Source organism: Rhincodon typus, chromosome 1 (genome assembly GCF_021869965.1).
Source record: "Rhincodon typus isolate 14 chromosome 1, sRhiTyp1.1, whole genome shotgun sequence".
NCBI lineage: Eukaryota > Metazoa > Chordata > Chondrichthyes > Orectolobiformes > Rhincodontidae > Rhincodon > Rhincodon typus.
Genome location: NC_063332.1, coordinates 36258578 through 36278478, shown reverse-complemented (window position 1 = coordinate 36278478; position 19901 = coordinate 36258578). Strand labels below are relative to the sequence as shown.

Here is a 19901-nt window from a genome sequence, read left to right as displayed (position 1 = left end):
GGCTGGTCTAATTAGTAAGGTTGCAGACAATACAAAGATTGGTGGAGTTGCGGCTAGTGAGGAGGATTGTCAGAGGCATGGTTAGAAAAATGGCAGATGGAGTTTAAACCGGACAAATGTGAGGTGATGCATTTTGGAAGGTCAAGTATAGGTGGATATGATTCAGTTAATAGCAGAATCCTTAGGAGTATTGATATACAGAGAGATCTGGGTGTGCAGGTCCACAGATCGTTGATGGTGGCAGTGCAGGTAGATAAGGTAGTAAAAAAGGACTATGGCATGCTTGCCTTTATTGGAAGGGGCATGGAGTATAAGGATAGGCGAGTTATGCTGCAACTTTACAGAACTTTAGTTAGGCCACACTTGGAACATCACGTACAAATGCGATATTCCAAGTTCTGGTCACCACATTACCAGAAGGATGTGAATGCTTTGGAGGGGGTAGAGAAAAAGTTTACCAGAATGTTGTCTAGTATGGGAGATTTTAACTATGCAGAAAGGTTGGATAGACTGGGTTTATTTTCACGGGAAGGTAGGAGGATGAGGGGCGACATGATAGAAATTTATAAGATTGTCAATGGCATGGACAGAGTGGAAAGTATGAGGCTTTTTCCCCCCAAGGGTGGAGGGGTCATTTACTAGGGGACACAGGGGAGTTGAGGGTGGGGGGGTTTAAAAGACATGTGCGAGGCACGTTTTCACACAAAGCGTGATGAGTGCCTGGAATGCACTCCCAGTTGGTGGTGGTGGAAGCAGACACAATAGCAGCATTCAATAAGCACCTGGATGAATACATGAATAGAAAGGGAATGGAGGGATATGGATCCTGTAAGTGAAGACAGTTTTAATATGGAAGGGCAAAATGTGTTGCCAGAGGTTTTGAGGGCAAAAGGGCCTGTTCTTGTGCTGCATTGTTCTTTGTTCTCTTTGTTCTGACATCTCAAGTTGAATATGACTTTTCTTTAGAACTGAGGGGACTGGAAAGTGACAATTTCTCTGCTATTGAAAGAAGTATGGGAACAACAAGTAAAACATGGTAAGGGTGCTCAAAGCAAAAGGAAAGGCGAATATTAAGGATTTGGGGAGGTGGGATAAGTTATAATACACATGTTAACGGTAGGTGTTAATCTCAGAAAATAGGTCAGCACTGCTGACAGCAAAATCATGCCCAAGATACTTAGAAGGCAATCATAATAAATGGTGTTTATGGTCTGAATTTGTCGAACACAACGTTGACCCTTGAAGGCTACAAGGTGCCTATGTGGAAAATAAGCTGCTGTCCCTCCAAATTCTGTTTGGTTCCACTTCTGCATTAGAGCAAGATGGTGTTTTGAAATACTAAGAGAACAGAAGGTCAGGGTCATCCTTACAAAGCAAGTAAAAATGCCCTGCAACGTGGTCAACCAATTTGTGTTTGATCTCACTCATGTAAAGGAAACTGTACTGTGAGCAGTGAACAAAGTTGACTAGACTGAAGGAAGTACAAGTAAAAACAGTGCTCCACCAAGAAAGTGTGTTTGGGACGTTGAACAGTGAGGAGGGAGGAGGTAGAAGTGTTTCACATTCAGTAAATCTATGGGTAGGTGATACAGTGATGTCAGTGGGTGGAGTCAAAGTAGGAAGAAAAGAGGTGTTACAGGTGACAGAGCAGTGGACCAAGGTTTCAGGAAGGCGTGGCCCCTGTTGAATGCTGACAAGGAGAGGGGAAAATGTATTTGGCGTCCATGTGGAGGCAATTCAACAGGTATTATCAGATCTTCAAGTCCAGCTCTACACAAAATTTAGAAACAACACGAACCTTGAAGCTGATGACAACTGAGCTGTTTGTTCTCACCAGTCACAGTTCACTCAACTGAATGATGCAACTTTCCAATTTGGAAAGTTATTGAAGACTGTTTCCTAAGACTGATTTTAAAAAAAAACACAATCATCATTTCCTTCATGGTTATTGGACTGGAATCTATGATTTTTGTTGTAAACTCCATTTTTTGCAGGAGGTGGAGGAAATGGCAAAGGATGATCCTGAGAATATATAGGCTGGTAGAGTGGAAAGTGAGGACAAGGGAGAAACCCTTTTGTTGTTCTGGGGAATGGGAAGACATGAGAGTAGAAGTACAGGAAATAGGAACATAGGAACAGGAGTAGGCTGTTTAGCCTATTGCCTAATTCCATTGATCTGCCTTTGGCCCAAATCCCTTAATACCTTCGCTTAACAAAAATTTATCTCTCTCAGATTTAAAATGAACTGGTCTAGCATCAACTGCCATTTGTTGAAGAGTGTTCCCAACATCAACCACCCTTTATTAACATCTCTCCTGAATGGTCCAGCCCTAATTCTCAGACTATATCCCCTAGTTCCAGAATCCCCAACTGGTGGGGATAATTTATCCTTATCTACCCTGCCTTTTCTTGTTAATATCTTGAAGACTTCGAACAGATCATGCTTTCCAAATTCTAGATTTGCCTAATCTCTCCACAGAACTTAGCCTCTGAAGTTCAGGTATCATTCTTGTAAGCTTACATCACACATACTCCCTCCAATTCCAACATATCCTTCCTGAGATGTGCTGCCCAGATTTGCTTAGAGTACTCCCAGTGCGGTCAAACCAGGGTTTTAACGGCTGCAGCATAACTTATGCATCTGTATCCTCCAGTCCTCGAGATATAAAAGTTAGCATTCCATCAGTTTTCATGTTCATTTTCTGTACCTATTTGTGATATTTTAAAAATCTATGCACCTGAGCCCTCTTTAGAAATAGGTTGGAAATGACTGAGGAAAATACTAATCATGATGGGGCAGGGAAATTCTTGATTGAGGAAAGGAAAGACACATTGGATATAGTTCATCCAAACTCCACTGCATTTATGGTAACTCACATCAAGTCTAGTCCATCCAACACCAACAATGGCTCCGAGGTTGGCTAGACTTTAATCTTAATATTCTCATCAAAGTTTTTCAAACCACTCTTAGGGCATCCTCGTTCCTTTATCTCAGGCATTCTGCAGCCCCATGACTTCTTCATTATGGCTTGTTGACATATCGGATTTTCGCCAATCCAAGATTAACAGCCATGTCTAAATCACACCATATGTTCCTGAAACATCTTCTCTTCTCAGCTGACCCAAAACATGGAATCCTTTGCCAAGCTTTGTCATACATAAAAATATCTCCTTATGTGGCTCGATGTCAAACTATCATTTCTAGCCATAATTTTAGCGCTTGACATGAACCATTTTTTTCCAAATATTTAGGAAATTCAAATGAATAGTAAATATATTACATGAGTAACATTTTAGGTGGTTTGCAAGCTGAACAAAGAAGCATAAATATTTTCATACAAAGAACGTGTGTCCTTGAGATAAGGTTCTAAAGGAAAGGATTTGGCCGTGATTATTAAACACACAGTTTCCAGCCAACATTTACTGAGGACGCAAAACAAGTCAAATGCATCACAAGGACATTTGATAGCAGTCAAAATATTTCACTTCTATACTGAACTAACTGGAAAGACCACATTTAGAATACTGCATTTAAACCACTACATTACATCTTTAGAAAGTTATTTGCTTTGAAGTGTAGGTCAGGATAATTAAGTAAATTTTGTTGTGCTAGGCAGTTAGCTCAGTTGGCTGGGTGATTCACTTGTTACGCAGAGTGATCCATAGGTTCAATTCCCACACTGGCTGAGGTCATCTGAATGTCCTGTCTTCTTAAACTTGCCTCTTGCCAGAGGAGTGGTGGCCTTTTTTAATTTATTCATGAGATGAGCACGTCACTGGCTAGGCCAGCATTTATTGTCCATCCCTAATTGCCTAGAGGGCAGTTAAAATCAACCACATTGCTGTGGGTCTGGAGTCGCATTTAGGCCAGACCAGGTAAGGATGGCAGTTTCCTTCCCTAAAGGACATCAGTGAACTGGATGACTTGTAAGCTTACTCTCTGCTGTCTCTCTCTCAGTCTCAAGTGAGGGAACGGCCCTATAGTGTTCTAGGATTATGATGATTTTACCTTCGCACATTTTTTTACAACTACATTCTTTACATTCTTTAAAAGAGTCTATTTGAAGGTGAAAAATGCAAACACAAGATAATAGTGTTCTTATTTTGCTGTGTACAGACATCAACTTCTGAAGGGGCCAAGACACAATGAGAAGCCTGCTAAAATAGCACATGGGATCTTGGCATTTATTAGAGAAACCGTGCAAATGCAAATTTATATTACACCTTGATAGGAACACTGGTTAGTCCTCAGTTGGTGCACTGCAATACAAGATAGGTGTTTAGGTATTAGAAAAGGTCTCAAACTGATTTACTGGAATACTTTTGAGAATAGAGTGTTTCAATTATGTAGAAAGGCTGGAGAAACTGGGAAGCATACTCCTTTGATACATGAAAACCAAGCGGAGATTTCATCAAACTGCTCAAAACGACCAACAGTTTTGCTACAGGAAATAAGAAACTTTTCAATGGCAAAAGTATTAGCAATGAGTCATCTTGCCCAGATGCAAACCCAGACCCACAGTTCAGCGCTTTCCTTTTAATTCATCCATGGGATGAGGGCATCACTCACTTAGCCATGAGAAAGTCATAGTGTGCTGCCTTCCAGAAACATTTATTGTAGATAGAGCCACAATAGGTAACAGAACCATTAGGGAAGGGGTCCCAGGATTTTGACCCAGCAATTCTGAAAGAATGGCAAAACATTCCCAAGTCAGGATGGTGAGTGGTCTTGGGTTTGGAATGTATTGACTCAGGGGCCTTGGTGAATTTTTTCAGTGCAGCAACAGATACACACTGCTGCTACTGCATGTTGATGGTAGTGAGTGAATGTTTCTGGATGTGGTACCAATCAGGCATGCTGCTTTATTCTAGATGGTGTCAAACTTCATGAGTTATTATTGGAGTTGCACTCATCCAGACAAGTGAAGAGCATTCAAAGATCCTGACAACTGGCAGAGAATGGTGTCAATCCCTCTGACTATACTGGTTCCTACTACAATTGCATTCCTTTCTGTTACATTACTTCCACCTCTATAGTCAGCTAGGTCATCCACGCTGCAGCCCTCAATGTCATCCAAACAAGGTGAAAGGACATCAAACCTGTTGGGCTATTTCTTTTTTAAATACATCCACAGGATATGGGTGTTGCTAGCTAGGCCAGCATTTATTACCCATCACGAATTACTCAGAGGGCAGTTAAGAGCCAACAGAATTGCTGTGGTTCTGAAGTCACATGTAGGCCAGACCAAGTAAGGATGACAGTTTCCTTCCCTAAAGGACATTAGTGAACCAGATGGGCTGTTCTGACAATCGACTGCGCTTTCATGATCATCATCAGACTCTTAATTCCAGATTCAAATTCAACTATCTGTTGTGACAGGATTGGAATCCAGATCCCCAGAATATTAGATTAATAGTCTAGCAATAACACTGTTGCCTCCTTGTTCTTGTAAAGGAATGACACTCTTGCACTCCTGCCCTCTGGGTATTCTTAAATGCCTCCCTTGCAGTCATACTCTCCTGTTCCTGGACCCTGGCCAAAGCAGAAAACCCTGTCCGAGGAAGTTTTAGTACCTCCTGGTACAAGGAATCCAGGTAAACTCCAAACTTCTCTCTCCCTGAGATGTCTCACTGCTGAAGCTGCTCAAACCCCAAATAATACCAGAGACATATTTGCCTGGATTAAACAGAGTACTTAATTACTTGATTCAGTTATATTTACATTTGTTTTTATATATTTTAGGTCTTTCTTACGGTCTCTGGGTACTCCTTTCTCCCACTCTTCCAAATGATGCTGACAGTCTCTGGCTGCTCCTTTCACCTACTCTTTTTGATAATGTTCGGTACACCAGTCAAGGCTAGATATTACAAAATATTACTAGATATTATAACAAAAAACCTAAAGGCTCTGTATGTGAATAAACACAGTACAATAACATGTAATAAGGAAATGGCAGATTAAATAAATAAGTATGCTCTGTTTTCATGATCGGTGAGACAAAAACATTCCATTAATAGCTGCAAATCAGACGGAGCAAGGCAGAGAGGAACTTAGTGAAATTTTAAATCACCTATTAAATGTTATTAGGCAAACTGATGGAGTTGTGAGCTGACAAGTCACTGAGTTCAGATGGATTTCAGTCTTGGGTTGCAAAAGAGGTTGTTAATGAGGTATAAAATGCCTGGGTCCTAAATTTCCCAAATTTCCTAGGTTTAGGAAAATTTCCATCAGACCGGAAGGTAGTAAATATAACCCTTCTGTCCAAGAATGTAGGAAGGCATAAAACAGAAGCCACTCGTCAGTCAGCTTGACATCTATCACTGGGAAGGTGTTAGAATCAACCATTCGAAAGATTGTAGCTTTAGAAAAATTCAGTATAAATCAGCCAGAGCCAGTATGGTTTCATCAAAAGGAAATCATGAATGAGCATTTTATTGCACTTCTTTGAAGGAGTAAAATATGCTGAAAGAAAAGATGGAGCCTGTAGGCGTGTGATACTTGGATTTCCAGAAGGCACTGGATAAGGTACCACATCAAAGGTTATTGCAGAAAATAAAAGGTCATGGTGTAGGAGGATTTATATTAGCATAGGTAGAAAACACTGGCTGTTATAAGACAGAGAATGCGTAAATGGATCTTTGCCTGACGGCGGTATGGTATAAGTGGAGTCCTGCAGCATTGTGTGTCTTTAAAAAGGCCTCAACTTATTAAAATTTACATCAATGACCTGGACGGAGGGAAGTCATAGCAGCTAAATTCACACATGCCACCAGAATAAACTGGAAAGTATGTTATGAAGATGATAAACCAGTTGCAGATAGCTATAGATAGGTTGAATGAGTGGGCACAAAACTCGCAAATGGAATGTAATGTGGGGACATTTGAAAGGTTCCACTTTGGCAGCAAGAATACAAAAGCAGCGTATTACTTAAATGGAGAACAACTGCAGTACTACAAAGTACAGAGGGGTTTAGGAGCACAAGTCACAACATGAGATCAATCAGGCTAATGTTATGCTATCCTTATCTTATGAGAGGAGTTAACATAAAATTGAGGATGTCATACCTTCGGTTACACTGGTGAGACCACATCACAAATACTGTGCACAATCTTGGTTTCCTTATTTGAGTTAAGATATAAATGATGTTGTGACTCATTGGTAGTCCCCTGCTCAACAGTTCTGATGAAGAGTCGCCAGGCTTGAAAAGGTTAATTCTGTTATTTTCCCATGAATGCAGCCAAAACTGCTGAGTTTCTCCAGTAATTTCTGTTTTTGTGTTTCACCAATCTCAGTATCAAATGAACCAGTACTTTATTATAACTTCTAGACCACTTTAATAAGATTACTCATTCAGCTTGTAGCTCTAGCATGATTGCACCCAATTGTTTTAGTTTTCTTAATTAACTGAATGAACAATGCCTGAAATCCCCTGGGATGTATTTGATCACATATTTCAGTACCATTTTAATTGTGTCTCTCCAAGGGCTTTAGATGTTCTGTTGTTATTTCATGTATGCTGAAACTTCCCTTGTTCTCATTAATTGCAAAACTTTCTCCATCTCTACAAATTTAATATTTTGTTCGTTGTTTGCCTCTACAATTTGCTAACTTCCTCTTTTTGGATCATCGCACATTCACCTTGATATTGTTTTTTTTGTTTCTACATCCCTTTCAAACAAACAAACCAGCAAGTCGTTGTCGCTTGTTTGATTGAATTGAAACAGTGCATGAGAGTCAACAGACCAATGAGAGTCAACATGTCTGTTTTAAAATTTAAATAAAGTCTGGCAATTTACTGTCAATCATCAACTGGTTCATCCTCCAAAACAAAGCTTCTGTCAATTAGAGTCCACGAGCCGACAAATCAGCACTCTCCTCGGATTTAGTGTAAATATTATTTACACTCTTCAACTGGTGTTGTTGTGAATTCTGTTGATGGATACAAGATAAAAATCTTTGAAAAAAAATCTATTCTTTTCAACAATACTTAAGTTCTGCACTGCCAGACAATTTGCCTTTTGTTTTACTTGAAGAGTAAGTGCTTTAGTTATTTTCATCTCTTAACATGTCCAAGTTTCAAAACTAATGCATTCCTGTTTTTAGTATTTCTAACTATTCACTTATTGTAGAAGCCCAACTAGTTCATCCATGTTCTTTAGGGAAGGTAATCCATCATCTTTATCTGGTCTAGCATACATGTGACCCTAGACCTTCAGTAACATGGTTAACTTTAATCTGCGCTCTTGGCGGTTAGAAACAGGCCATAAATGCTGGCCGAGCCAGCAATGCCAACATCAGGGAAAGAATTAAAAAAAGACAATTACCTGAATTTATTTCCACACCAGGAAATGTATGAATACTTATTTACTGTTCCTAAACCATTGTCCTTGAAAGAGACTGACTCATGCTAGCGGATCCTTCCATCAGATTTTTCGTTACTTGACCCTTGATCTTTTCCTTCACAGATCTCAGTACTGTGGATATCTCAATATTTTCTAACCAACCTCTAATATAACACCTCCGGAGCAGGTGGAACTTGAATCCTGGCCTCCTGGCTCAGAGATGTGGACACTGTCACTTTGCCACAAGAGCCCACTGTGGATGCCTCAGCTCACTGTTACCTTCCCAGAGATTTCTAAGTTAATTCTGACACCGTTCTGCCACAAGGCTCTGAGGACAAGTGTGTATTTCATCCACTGCAAACTATCACAAATCTCCTGGTTGCTTTTCTCTCAAAATCCAAACCAACTTATTTGCTTTTGTCAGCAAACACAGGTAAACTAAAGAAAAGAATCCCCACAGCTCATCTCAATGAAGAAGTAGAAACCTTTGAAATTTCCTCAAAACAGAAATGCAATTTACTTATTTTACTTCAGATTCTTTTATTGTGTAGCACAACAATAAGTTACATTTGTTATTAACCTAATAGCCCATCTCCAGGTTCCCTGCCTCCATGACAGGTGAAGTGAAATTTCCTTATTGTTTAGTCGAACACAAGACAGATTCTGACTATAATTATTTACAAGTTGGATTCAATTGTATATAATGCAGGGTTGTTCTTCAGTTTGTCAGTCAGTTGCCCTCATTCTTCTCCAAATAAAACTTGATTCCTAAAACTAAAAGTGCATTCAAAAACAAAATTACGAACTGGATATTTGTAACACCACCATCACCTCCTCAAAGACGATTGGGGACGGGCTAGAAACGCTGACTTAACCAGCACTAACTGCATCCTGTGAAATAATGGAAAAAGGGGATTGAGAGGTTTTGGCCTAAGAACAGAGTAACGAGTAATTACTATAAATACAACAAATTACAGTAATCTCAAATGAATTGTCTGAATTGGTGGTGAAAGCAGTGGCAGTCAAAACAGAACCAAATGAATATTTGATGGAAAGCAGTTTACAGAAAAATGAGCAAATTGCAGAGTGATTGGGATTGACTGTTTAGCTCTCCGAGAGAGCCATGATAGGCTGAATGGTATCCTTCTGTGCTATGCCATTCTGGTTTTTGACAGATTTAAATTTCAGTGTGTAATGTTTTTCTGCATATATGAAACCATTCTACAAGCTTAGAAGGGTATTAGCAATGGAGGTAGAAACACTAATGATAGGGGACTCACCAGATAAGAGGAGCTGATGTGATCTTTCACTGTTCAGATCATGAATCCTGGAGGCTTTGTTGCCTCCCAGGTTGCAAGGGAAGCAACAGTTCTGCAAGGGTAGATACAGCCTCACAATTTTATGGTAAATCTATGTGGGTATCAATGATATGGGTAAATAAATGTCCAAAATCCTGCGGTGTGTTTAGACTAGGAAATAAGTTTCAAGGTAAGGCTTCAGTTGTGTTTAAAACAAAAGCTTAAATGCATATATTGGATTGTGCACATGTAGGAAAATTAATCAATTCATTCCCCACCAATATATTAAAATGAAACGGGAAAACATAGATGAACTTATCTTACAGAAAGATCTAAAAGTCATACCATAATAGAAACTTGGCTACCAACTGAACAAAAATGGAAAATAAACATATCAGGATATAAATACATTCAGGATGGATAAGAGACCCGTCCGTATTGTAATACTGGTACAAGGGGAAGGACATGTTGTAATGAAGATTGATGTCAGTTGGATAGGGGTACCTGTTCAACAATGACTAGAGCTCAAAAATACAAAAGGATATTTTAAGCCAGTGAGGAACATAGGAACAGGAGTGGGCCATTCAACCGTCCAAGCCTACTCCACCATTTAATATATTGAACACATCAAAGCCTTTAACCAGCAGCCTCAACTCCACTTTGTAGACCTTTCTCTATAACCCTTCAACCCATCACCAATTAAAAATTGGTTTACCTCCTCCTCAAATTTACTGAGTGTCCCGGCATTGACAACAATCTGTAGTAATGAATTCCAGAGATTCACAATCCTTTTGATGGAAGTAGTTTCTCCTCATCTGTTTTAAATCTGCTATCACTTATCAGAAAACCATGAGTGCTCATTCTCGGTTCGCCCATGAGGAAACATCCTTTGTATGTGAGTGGCTTGATACCACTCATATATACTGACCTCTATTTTAAGTGAACTCAAAGACTGAGGTTCCACTTCCCAGAGTAAAGAATTCCAAAGATTCATTGCCCTTTTTGGAGAATACTTCTCCTCATCTCAGTTCAAAATGGCATCCCATTTATTTTTGAAATTGTCTCCTCTGGTTCTAGACTTCCCAACCAGGGTAAACATCTTATCTGTATCTACCTGGTCTATCCCTTTCAGTATTTTGTAGGTTTCAATGAGATCACCTCTCATTCTTTGAAACTCCAGAGAAAATACAGGCTCAGTTTGCTCATCTCTCTTCAGAAAACAGCTCTGCCATCTCAAGATGAAGTTTGCTAAACCTTCATAATACCCTCTCAATGGCAACAACATCATTGCTGAAACCAAAACTACACTAATTACGCCAAATGTGGTCTAACCAAGTGGTTATACAACTGAAGCAAGACTTCACAACTTCTGTACTCCAATTCTCTTGCAATAAAGGCCAACATTCCATTAGAATTCCTAACAGCTCACTGTAACTGCATGTTCGCCTTTAGTCACTTACTCTCAAGGACACCCAAGTCCCTTTGCATATTTAGGGGTCACAACATAATGGGAAGAAAATTGAAGAGAAAATCTGTCAGATTTCCGTAAATTTATAAGCGGAATTTTGATAAGGTGTTGTACTGAAGGCTACTTAATAAGAACCTGTAGTATTCGGTGTAGAATGTTAGCTTGGCTGGATGAGTGGCGAACAAAGAGAGGACAAAGTTTGGATAAGGCGTCTATTTTAATGGTGGCAACTAGTGGAATGCTACGGCAATCAATGCGGGAACCAGAATAATTTCCAATATATATTTTAATTACTTGGATGAGGGAAGAGAATCACCAAATTTGCAGATGATGCAAAATAGGCAGGAAAACAAGTGATAAAGTTGGCACAAAAAGTCTACAGAGAAAAATAGACAGGTTATTAAAGTTGGCAAAAACCTAACAGATGAAACATAATATGGGAAAATCTGAGGTTATGCATTTTGGCAGGAAGACTGGAGGAGCAGAATATTATTTAAATAGTGAAAGACTGCGAATAGCTGCAGCACTGAAGGACTTGGGGTCCCTCATTCATAAATTACAAATAGCTATCATACAAGTACAGCAGGTAAGGACAAAACTGTATAGTTTCGGTCCTCTTATCTAAAGAAAAATATTGTAGCATTGGATGCAGTCTAGTAAAGGTTCAATAGGTTGATCCCAGACATGAAGGGATTTTCTTACGTGGAGAAGTTGATTCGTTTGGGGCTGCCCTCTTAGGAGTTTAGATGTTGCGATGTTGTTTCCATTTGTGGCAAAGTCTAGGGCCAGAGAGCATCATCTCAGAGTATGGGGTTACTCATTTAAGAACATAAGCAGCAGGAGCAAGCAATTCAGCCCCTCAAGGCTGCTCCGCCATTTAATATTTTCATTCATGACTAATCTTGTCTCAGCCTCAAATCCACTTTCCTGCCTGCTCTTGAAAACTCTGTGACCCATTACTAATTAAAACTCTGCATCTCTATCTCCTCAAATTTATTCACTGTCATCAAACAGACTTTGGATTAGTGAATTCCACAGATTCTTAAACTTTTGGGAAAATTCCTCCTCCTCAGTTTTGAATCTGCTATCCCTTATCCTAAAACTATGACCTCTCATTCTAGATTGCTCATCAGAGGAAATATCCGTTCTACATCTAATTTGTCAATCTCTCAATATACTTCAACTACATCTCCTCTCATTCTTCTAAGCTCCACAGTATCGGCCTAAACTGCTCAATCACTTTTCATAAAGCAAACCCTTCATCTTTGGCATAAATCTGGAGAATGTCCTCTAAGTTCCCCTGAATACAAATAACTACTTCAAGTAAAGGGCCAAAAACCATACACAATACTCCAGGTGCAGTCTCACTAATACCTTGTACATTTGCAGAACACTTCCCTGCTTCTACATTCTATTCCTTTGGCAATAAATGCCAAAATTCCATTTGCCTTCCTTATTACCTATTGCCCCTGCAAACTGGTTTCTTGTAATCCATGCACAAAGACACATAGATCCTTCTCCACCAAAGCATTCGAAAATTTCTCACCACTTAGACAATAAGTTGACTTTCTATTCTTCTAACCAAAATTGACAAGCTCATATTTATCTGTTTGGAACTCCATCTGTCAAGTTTGGTCTATTCACTTCACCTATCCATATCCACTTGTAAATTTTTCTAATTTCTGAATATAAAGAGAGATGGGGAGGAATTCCTTCTCTGAAGTGGTAGTGAATCTTCAGAGTTCTTTATTGAGTCATACAGCACAGAAACAGACTCTTCAATCCAACTCGTCCATGCCGACCAGAAATTCTAAATTAATCTAGTCCCATTTGCCAGCATTTGGCCCATATCTCTCTCAACCCTTCCTATTCACATACCTATCCAGATGCTCTTTAAATGTTGTAACCGCACCCCCCACCTCCACCACTTTCTCTGGCAGCTCATTCCATACATGCACCACCCCCTGCGTGATAAAGTTTCCCCTCAGGTCCCTTTCACATCTTTCCCCTCTCACCTTAAGCCTACATCCTAAGGAAAATATCTTGACTATTCACCTCATCTATGCCTTTCATGATTTTATAAACTTCTATAAAGGCTCCACCCCACCCACCGCCCCCCTCAGCCTCCTATGCTCCAGAGGAAAAAATCCCAGCCTCTCCTTAAAACTCCACCCTCCAGTCTTGGGCAACATCCTTGTAAATCTTTTCCACAGTTTAATGACATCCTTCCTATAGCAGGGCAACCAGAATTGTATGCTGTACTCCAAAAGGTGGCCTCACCAACGTCTTGTACAGCCGCGATATGACATCCAAACTCGTATACTCAATACTCTGACCAACGAAGGCAAGCGTGCCAAAAGCCACCTTCGCCACTCTGTCTGCCTGTGCTGCCACTTTCAAGGAGTTATGTACTTGGACTCCAAGATCTCTCTGTTTGGTAACCCTCCCCTGGGCCCCACCATTAACTGTCTAAGTTCTGCCCTGGTTTGTCTTACCAAAATGCAACACCTTGGATTTATCTAAATTAATCTGCCACTTTTCAACCCATTGGCCCACTTGATCAAGATCCCGTTGTGCTTATGGATAACTTCCTCCCTGTCCACTATACCACCATTTTGGTGTCATCCACAAACATACTAACCATGCCTCTTATATTCTCACCCAAATAGTTTATATAAATTACAAGTAGCAGTGGACCCAGCACCAATCCTTGCCACACACTGCTAATCACAGGCCTTCAGTCCGAACCACAAATGCTCTGTCTCCTACCGTCAAGTCAATTTTGTATCCAATTGACAAGCTCTCCCTGAATCCTACGTGATCTGAACTTACTAACCAGTCTACTATGTGGAACCTTGTCAAAAGCCTTGCTAAAGTCCATGCAGACAATGTCTACCACTCTGCAATCATCTAACTTCTCAGTCACTTCTTCAAAAAAATTTGAGAGATACGATTTCCCACGCATGAAACTATGCTATCGCTGACCAGTCCTTGCTTTTCCAAACGCATATACAGCCTGTCTCTCAGAATGCCCTCCAACAACTTACCCACCACTGACATCAGGCTCACTGGTTTATAGTTCCCTGGCTTTCTGTACAGCCTTTCTTAAATAATGCCACAACCTTATCCACCACCCACAGTCTTCTGGCACCTCACCCGTGGCTGATGATACAAATATCACAGCAAGGGGCCCAACAATCACTTCCCTAACTTCCTACAACGTACTGGGATACACCTGATCATGCCCCAGGGATTTATTTACCTTCGTGTATTTTAAGACCTCCAACACCACCTCTTCTGTAAGGTGGACTCTTTACAAGACTTCATTATTTATTTCCCAAGTTCCCTCAGGCTGTTGAGGCTGGGTCATTAAGTATATTCAAGGCTGAGATGGATAGATTTCTCATCAGCAAGGGAATCAAGGATCACATGGAAAAGGTTGGAAAATGGAATTTGGATTCTCATTGAAAGACGGAGCAGACTTGATGAGCTGAATGGCCTCCTTCTGCTGGTCCATCTTATGGTCCTATATAAGTGGGTATGAATACCAAAATCACTCCTCAATTCTCTGATTTAGCATGATGGGATCTGCACCCGTGTCGACACAGCATTAACCTCAGTCTCTGGATCACTTTCCCAGTGATCCAGAGACTGAGGTTAATGCTGTGTAGACACCATCTCCCACCAACAATGCCTCTCAAGTAGTAGATGTTTAGGAAAGATACGGCCAGTGTTTGAGGCCCAGGTTGAAGACATAACCACCAGAAGTGAGTCAAAGTCAGGGATGCAAAACAGGCCAGAACTTAAAGAACAGACCTGTCATAGGCTTTTGTTTACACTCAGAAAAACAGATAGGTTTTAATCATAGCTGCTGTGTGTCAGTGAACCAGTTTGTCAACATTTACAGATTTAAAACTTCACCTTCTTTTCAAGTCTTTGGTAAAATAAAATAAAAATCCTCACTATAAGAGGAGCACTGCTCTTCTACGCTTCTACTCATGATTTGATTTATTTATTGTTACGTGTATTTTGTTACAAAATACAGTGAAAACTATTGTATAGTGTCGCCACTCTCCGACACCATCTTAAAACACAGAAAAACAAGCTAAAAGATAGAATTTAAAGGCAGAAAAGTAAATAAATAAAGAAAAAAAAAAGTGTTCAACTTTACAATCCTTCTTGTTGAGGCCTCCACTATGGGCCATGGTCCTGGTGGCCAGACACGAGACCCCCATGGCCACACCACACCATGGCCACTAGAATAAAGGTCGCCAATCTTCAGCGCCATCTCACCTCCAATGTCCTCAGCACTATGAGTCCTCGCTGGACCTCGGCAAAGCAGGTGCCACCGATGTCACTGGGTACTGCATGGTCCAAACTCAACTCCGCCATCGCCATGAGTCCACTTCAGGCCCACCTTGCTGATGCAACCGCTGCTGGCGCAGCCAGGTCTTGAACTGGGCCCAAACCCGTCTCCGCTGCCACCTCCATGAATCTGCACTGGAAGCAGGCACCACCGAAACCCGAACTCGCCCCCACGAGTCTGTGCTGTGCTCAGTCGCCATGGCAACGGTCACAAATCCGAGGGACCCTGAAGAAGAGCCATTGGGATCCGAAACGGTGACTCTGATTTCTCGCCACAGATGCTGCCAGACCTGCTGAGTTTTTCCAACAATTACTGTTTTGGTTTCTGATTTCAAGCATCCTCAAGTGTTGAGTTTTTTTGTTTAGTGTTTTAACTTGCTGCCACATCTCTTCCAGATGTGTCCAGCTTAAAGAAGTTCTGCGCCTCTCTCCTACAGGATTTCCATTCTAATCGTTTTTCTGGGTCACCGTTACTACTTTCATTGCGGTACTGATTTTTCACAAGGTATTGTCCAAAAACCACTTCCACAGCCACATCACATTCCTCAGTGACTGTCTCCAGCTCAGACTAACGTTAAGTGGATTCCAAATGAAGTTTCATCCTTCGTGATTTTAATTCACCCAGGACCACAGGTATTCCTGAAGGGTCACTGGACCTGAAATATTTCTTTCCACAGATGTGGCCAGGCCTGCTGAGTTTCAACAGCAATTTCTGTTTCAGTTTCTGATTTCTAGCAACTGCACTGCTTTGGCTCTTTTTTTGGCTAAGTGGGTGAGTTGTATGTTACTTATAAGTCACAGGTTGACAGAGCAGTGAAAAAGGCATTTGGTTAGCGCATTGACTATAGGATTTGGGAGGTCATGTTGTGGCTGTAAGGACATTAGTTCAGCCACTTTTGGAGCATTGCATTCATTTCTTGTCTCCCTCCTAAAAGAAGGATGTTGTGAAACTTGAAAGAGTTCAGAAAAGTTTTACGAGGACATTGAAAGGGTTGGAGGGTTTGAGCTATAGGAAGAGGCTGAGTAGGCTGGGGGTATTTTCCTGGGAGTGTCGGAGGCTGAGGGGGAGTCTAATAAAGATTTATAAAATGACAGGCATGGATAGGGTAAATAGGCAAGGTCTTTTCCCGAGTGGGGGAGACCAAAATTAGAGGGCATATGTTTAAGGTGAGAGGAGAAAGATATAAAAGGGACCTAAGGGGCAACTTTTTTTACACAGAGGGTGGTGCATATATAGAATGAGCTGCCAGTGGAAGCAGTGGAGACTGGTACAATTACAACATTTAAAAGGCATCTGGATGGGTACACATACAGGAAAGGTTTAGAGGAATATAGGTCAAATGCGGGCAATTGGGACTAGATTCAGTATATCAGGTCAGCATGGATGAGTTGGCCCAAAGGGTCTGTTTCCGTGCTGTCGATCTGTAATTCAGCTTTTAAAATGTTCTTGAAAAAATGTGTATTGTATTTGTTTACAAATTTTTGACTGCGAATTAAATACTTACTTCCATCATAAATTTGACAAGCTAAGAAAGGCTGTTCTGGAGCATTTTGAAGATGAAATGTTTTAGGGGCGGGGTGGCGCGGCGCGGCTGGGGAGTATACTCTGCATGAAATACTCTCCAACTTGCACTTAAAAGAATACACAATGTAGTGCTACCTTTTTTTAAGCCCTGAAACTATGTTCATCTCTGGTTTGTTCTGGATCAGCAGCAGTTCTGCTGTATATGGAGAGGCAGTCATGTTTCACACATAACTCCACTGTTCCAATAGGAGCTGAAAGTTTTTATTAGCTTATGCGCGAAGTTGGAGACTCCAGGATCTGGAAGGCATGTTGTTGATTGGCCATGCAGAAGTGTTTCCTCTGGCAACATTTCCTCTGCTGGATTTAGATGGCTCCTAACAGAATCTCAAGCTAATCCAACACATCAGCTTCCAGTTAAGAAAGGAGGGTTACACAACAGCACAAATGGACTGTGCCTGTAATACATGTGACTAGAGAGAAGTAGAAGTACAAAATATTATTTTTCACAGATCAAACATTCACAGAATTAATTTAATGTACTGACTATTAATTCAATTCAATTGAGTTAGGACTATGAGCGTCCTTTGGACACAAAATCTTTCTCTCTTGACTTTTCTGCTTTAGTTTATATTGTTTCCATTTTCTCTAAGTGTTTGCCACTGAGCACTACAGAGGTTAGTTTAACTGAATCCACTGAGTGTGAACTGGGGGATTGAATTGCATGCCTGTTATACACCCTGTTCAATTTTGCTTTCTATGAACTTGCAAAGGGAAAAACATCCCTCAAATAATATTTTTGTTTCATTTTTTCTTTTACAGGAATAGAGGAAGAAAGATCTGCAGCCCCAAATTGTCTCTGGGCCAGAGCCAGTAGACAGTAAAAGTAATGCTTTTACTTGAGACGAATAAGGGAATGACACCTGCTAAGACAGACCACAAGTCATGTCTTCCATCAATCAGACACAGTAAACACAAACGATGGGAAAAGAGAGAATATGCTTGGTGCTTTAAATTCAGCCAACTTCTAGCTGCAAACATGTTTAAACAGTTCATAACAAAAATGCATCTTTCAGTTTCTTCTACCAAACTGAAAAACACAAAGAAACAAATTCATTGTGTGGTACAGATTTATACTTTAGTTAGGAATCCTCTTTCTATGCCATATTTCAAAAGAGCACACAAAGGCATTAAACACCAATATGTGGGATTTCAAGCCTGCTTTCTAAACTGGTGACATAGCTTACTTGCCTATACACATCTTGTTTGGAAACATATTAAGACAACTCCTGCAGACTCACTCCTCAGACAGACAAATCACAAATTTAAGAAAATAAACCAGAAACCATTAATCTTTAGGTTATAGCCCTGTCAGAACTTCATTTTATACAGTCGTACCTCTGAAACCAACTGTATTTAGGTCCCACACCATAATCCAACCCCCCTGCCAACCCACTTTTAGGCTCAAAATAGCACCCCCACACACATAGTCTAAGTGACAGATACACTTTTGAACTGCTCACATACCATGGAGTCCTCTCCGGTGACTGAATTCATTCTTGTCTGAATACAACCACCATTATCCCTTATTGAGCCTTCATTCTGCTCTTCAGATCCTCGGGTTAAAAGAATTCGAAAGTGCGGTTGCCTCTGATTTCGTTCCTGTCGGATCTTAAACTTACAGGACTGTGTTTGCGGCATTGCTTCCAACGAAGTGCCGCAAAGCATGTCTGAATTGTTTTCCCCAGTTAGCGTTCCTGCAACTTGCTCCCTTCTCTCAGCAACACCAAAACACTCAGCATTTCCTTTAACTGGAAAGGTGGCAGAGGCACTTCGCCCCAGTCGTACATGTGGATGCCTAACTGCTTGCTGATCCTTTGTGCATGCTCGTCCACTTTTGAAATCCATCCACGAGTCCTGGACACCTTTGCACTGTTGCTGGAGCTGGAAGACAAAACAAGATTTCCCCATGTTACCCGCCATGTACGGCTGATGTTGTAAAGACCAACGCCTAGTTACAGAGGCATGAGCTTTCGGACGTCCATTACGAGTGAAAGATGAAAGCCGCGTTTGATCTATTTCTGTTGGTGAGCGGTGTTGAATTGTCACATCTCCAACCTTTACATCAGAGGCAGGCCCATTTGTTAATTCCTCTTGACCAATACTGCATGGCTTTTGTTCCACAGGAAAAAGAGCGCTGATTCTACAATTAGATGGAGCATTTCCATTAACCTGTTGTGATGCAGCCATATTATAGGATGGGGGATCATCTGTGTTTAGAGGCACACTTGGAAGAGAATAGCTCCTAGAAAATAAACCATCATTATTGCCAACTTCCATTCCTATGTCTGGTAACGGCTGTTCCAGAGACTCTGAGACACTGGTATCACCACATCCATTCATAGGGTTGCGCTGCAACGATATCTGCATTGAGGAGCTCCTGGTGGGTCGTGATTCAGAACTGTGCAACTGAGGAATGAACATGGAAGAGCTGCGATTCAAGGAGGTTTGATCCTGTAAAGGCAGCACAGCATCGGACACAGGCCTAGTCATATTCTGAAAAGGATGAGGGGCATTCCTCCTTGGCAAAGTGTGGAATGTCATATAGATGTCATTTTCTCTCTCTTCATCTAACATCTCCGATTCTGGATCAGTGTGACTCCTATTTGATCCAAAGTAAAGGCGCAGTCGATGGGCCATAGTTTAACACCAAGAGCCCAGTTTAAAATACGAGTAGAGGAAATCACACTGCCAAAAGCATATTTAAAGAAAGCAAAGATGTAAGCTCGAGAAAAAACTGTCCCATCTGCCAAACTGTTAGCACTGAAGCTTGATAGCGACAGATAGCAGAAATAGCCCAAGTGACAGGCAGCATTCCAGGCATGATTGGATAAAGGCAATCAG

The 19901-nt window shown here is 40.9% G+C and overlaps 1 protein-coding gene across 1 annotated transcript in view; it reads right to left on the bottom strand.

The window, feature by feature from the left end:
- The window catches only part of LOC109931223 (NEDD4 like E3 ubiquitin protein ligase), a 210293-nt gene extending 190596 nt beyond the window's left edge, over positions 1–19697 (bottom strand). The window contains exon 1 of the mRNA XM_020530552.2: positions 18525–19697. Coding sequence (XP_020386141.2) covers positions 18525–19697 — 1173 coding nt within the window. The remainder of the gene's footprint in view (positions 1–18524) is intronic.
- Between the last annotated feature and the right edge of the window lie 204 nt (positions 19698–19901).